The 2,904-nt window shown below is 43.5% G+C and overlaps 1 protein-coding gene across 1 annotated transcript; it reads right to left on the bottom strand.

The window, feature by feature from the left end:
• Positions 1 to 2,613, bottom strand: LOC121720238 (E3 ubiquitin-protein ligase NEURL3-like). Its single transcript, XM_042106231.1, has 4 exons — positions 2,498 to 2,613; positions 1,098 to 1,601; positions 796 to 975; positions 1 to 663 (listed from the first exon to the last, which is right to left on the bottom strand). Exons 1-4 carry the CDS (start codon positions 2,514 to 2,516, stop codon positions 515 to 517), a joined length of 852 nt encoding a protein of 283 aa, XP_041962165.1. The 5' UTR covers positions 2,517 to 2,613; the 3' UTR covers positions 1 to 514.
• Between the last annotated feature and the right edge of the window lie 291 nt (positions 2,614 to 2,904).

The raw sequence follows: 2,904 nt of genomic DNA on the forward strand, positions 1-2,904 counted from the left end.
TTACAAGTCAAGTCGTAATTTATAAATAACATTTCCATGCATAGATTTACAAATATACAAATACCAAATGAAATATTTACATAAAATACAATACTTTATCGTGTAAACAGTTCACAGATTAGACCGATCAACATTTTATTCTGCAATTGTTACTAAAACTTCATTCAAGTTACCTTGATCAACTTTTGATCAACTATTGGACATATCATCCTAGTGTTCCTGATATCCTGATTTCACAGAAATATTCATAAATATGTACAAGTGCCGATTTAAATGTTTATACGAAATAAAAAACATTATGGTGTAAACCCAGGCTAAAATTCACATTGATCAACATTGGAAAGTCTGCCTGAATAGAATAATTATGAAAGTATACTGTACAAAATGTTCAGAGTGCAATAACATGAGGTAGAGTGTACGTAGCATCTTCCAAATGTGCCTGGACTGAAACCAGTCAATGTCCTTATGGGTCTATGTGTACCACGGCAGCTCCACATCCAGCTCTTGGACAATTCTAGATAATCTGCCGACACAGTGGACACGTGCCGAATTCCTCAAACACCCTGTTAGCACAGGGGAGGCACAGGCAGCGATGTCCACACTGGGGGGCCAGACGAGCTTCACGGTCCAGACACACCGCACACAAGTCCTGCTTGCTGCACCCTGCGTGACAGAAGAGCAGCGTTAGACCAATGCCTGACTCATGGCTGACGCACTGTAAAATAAAAAAGTTCATGCCTCTTTTCATTATGCCTACATGATCTCAGAGGGTCTGCTGAATGATTTGATACCAACCTGTTCTCTGAGAGTTGTTATTGTTACTTTGATCTTCTTGATGCTGTTTCAGCTTCCTTTCAGCGATGGTTTTCCTTTTCTTTAATTCAGGTGGAGTATCTTCATAGCCACATTCAAATGTGCTACGAGGAATAGGGCAGGAGGATGTCTTAATAAATCGTTTCAACCTTCGTACAGAACCTGGACAATAGAGACAAAACCACGATAATCAGACCAAGTTCAGTTCAATAACAATAAGACTCACTGCTTTTAGTGGGTCTATAAGGAAAAAATGGCATCAATATACACGTTCATCAACTCACCGAGTAAAAGCACCGTAGTTGACTGGCCGTAGACATCAATAATAGCCCAGAGAGGCCGAGAGAGGTCCAAATCAGTCTGATTACAGAAAGTTTCAGCGGGTGTCTTGTAACACAACAGTCCAGTTGAATCCATCCAGAAGGAGACCATGGTACCAGGTGGGCAGTCCCGTTGTGGCACTGGCAAAGCCCAGTACCCGGGCTTGTCTGCGAGGTCGGGACAGGCCAGCGGAGGAAGTGGTCCGGCGGTGGTCGGGCATACGTTGGTGAAGCCGACCCGCACACCGCCCTCCCAGGCTAGAAGACTGCGCTCCACCCGGAACTGGACCTTCTCCCTGGGCTTCACTGGGCGACTGCTGAACACCAGGCCGTCCCTGAAGGTCTCCAAGTCTCTCGAGGCCCTGCAGTTGCCATGGCTGAGGGTGATCTTCTTACCCACCGCCCCAGGGTGGAAGGTCAGAGGACCCAGGCAGGTGAGTCCACAGACATGGGGGTCCTTGGTCCTTTCTGGTCATTGAGAAAAAATAAATAATAAAAGAACAGAAAGGAGATAACAATGCCCAAAGCTCTCTTACCACTGAGAGCCAAATCAAACAACAGTATGTTGGCAACAAAAAGAGGTAAAGTCCTACTAACCAACTAAATGGTTTAGTTTGAATTGTATGTAATGTCATCAGGTGTGCCCTGACCTTATCTTAACCTTTTGCTGTGTAGGAACTGGAGATAATTTTTCCTTTGATACTATTCTGCTCTAGCTCTGTGGTGAGAGGAGCCTGTGTTGTCTAAACAGTTCCCTGTTGTTTGCTCCCTATCCCAAACACTCTTCTGTTGCCACTATCAAGCTTCCAATCATAATGGCTAAATATGTTATATGCAATCATGTAAGGTGATCATGTGACCTTTAAGAACTCTGATTTCTTTACTATGCTCTCCCCCCCCAAAAAATGAGATCAAGATTGAATTAAACTGCACTTGGTTACAAAAGAGGCCGAACAAGAGAGTGTGTCTTCATGCATGGCTTATTGTATTAGTCATTTCAGGGGGAATATCCAGTCACTATTAAGCTGCCGCACCTGATGACTACCATTTCAACTTCCCTTTCACAATCTGGCAATGGTTACTGGCCTTGGGCCAGAGGAAACTTCCATGATACTACAGTTACTGCCTCAACAGAGCCATGCTGTGCAACTGTGGGCTGTCAACAGTCTAGATGTAGTATAACCCTGCTTTTTATAGCCCTCATGCACAAGGTTAGATCCACAGTAAGTATCTGCGTCTGTATCTGCAGAGAGTTAGGTTGGTGCTTTTCCAAACTATGGGCTCCATTACTGCTCCAGTAGCTTTAGAATTGTCAGTTGAATTGAAAGAAACAAGTTTAGCAAATTAGAAACACAAATTCTTACCATTTACGTTGTTGGTCATGTTCTCTTCTTCATTAAATACTATGAAATATTTGTAGTCGCCTGAGATCTAATCAAACAAAAAGACTCCGTGTCCGTTGAGTTGTTTCTGTTTGAATGAACTCCCCCTCCTTATCCTTTTATACCCACACAAACGCACGTGCCCAGAGATTTGTAAACATTACTCATCATGGGAGAGGCAGGCAGAGAGGAAATGGGAGGGATGGTTGAGAGAGGAGGAGGAGACTAGTCGTTGTTGGAAAAATACCTAGTTGTGCATGTGCGCATGCGTCTGACTCTCTCTGTTTGCCCATGTGTGTTGAGGAGGAGGAGACTAATCGTTGTTGGAAAAATACAAGAATTCAAGGATACAAGGAGGTTTATTTGTCACATACATTGCAATACTAACC

The sequence above is a fragment of the Alosa sapidissima genome, chromosome 10 (assembly GCF_018492685.1).
Source record: "Alosa sapidissima isolate fAloSap1 chromosome 10, fAloSap1.pri, whole genome shotgun sequence".
Taxonomy (NCBI): domain Eukaryota; kingdom Metazoa; phylum Chordata; class Actinopteri; order Clupeiformes; family Clupeidae; genus Alosa; species Alosa sapidissima.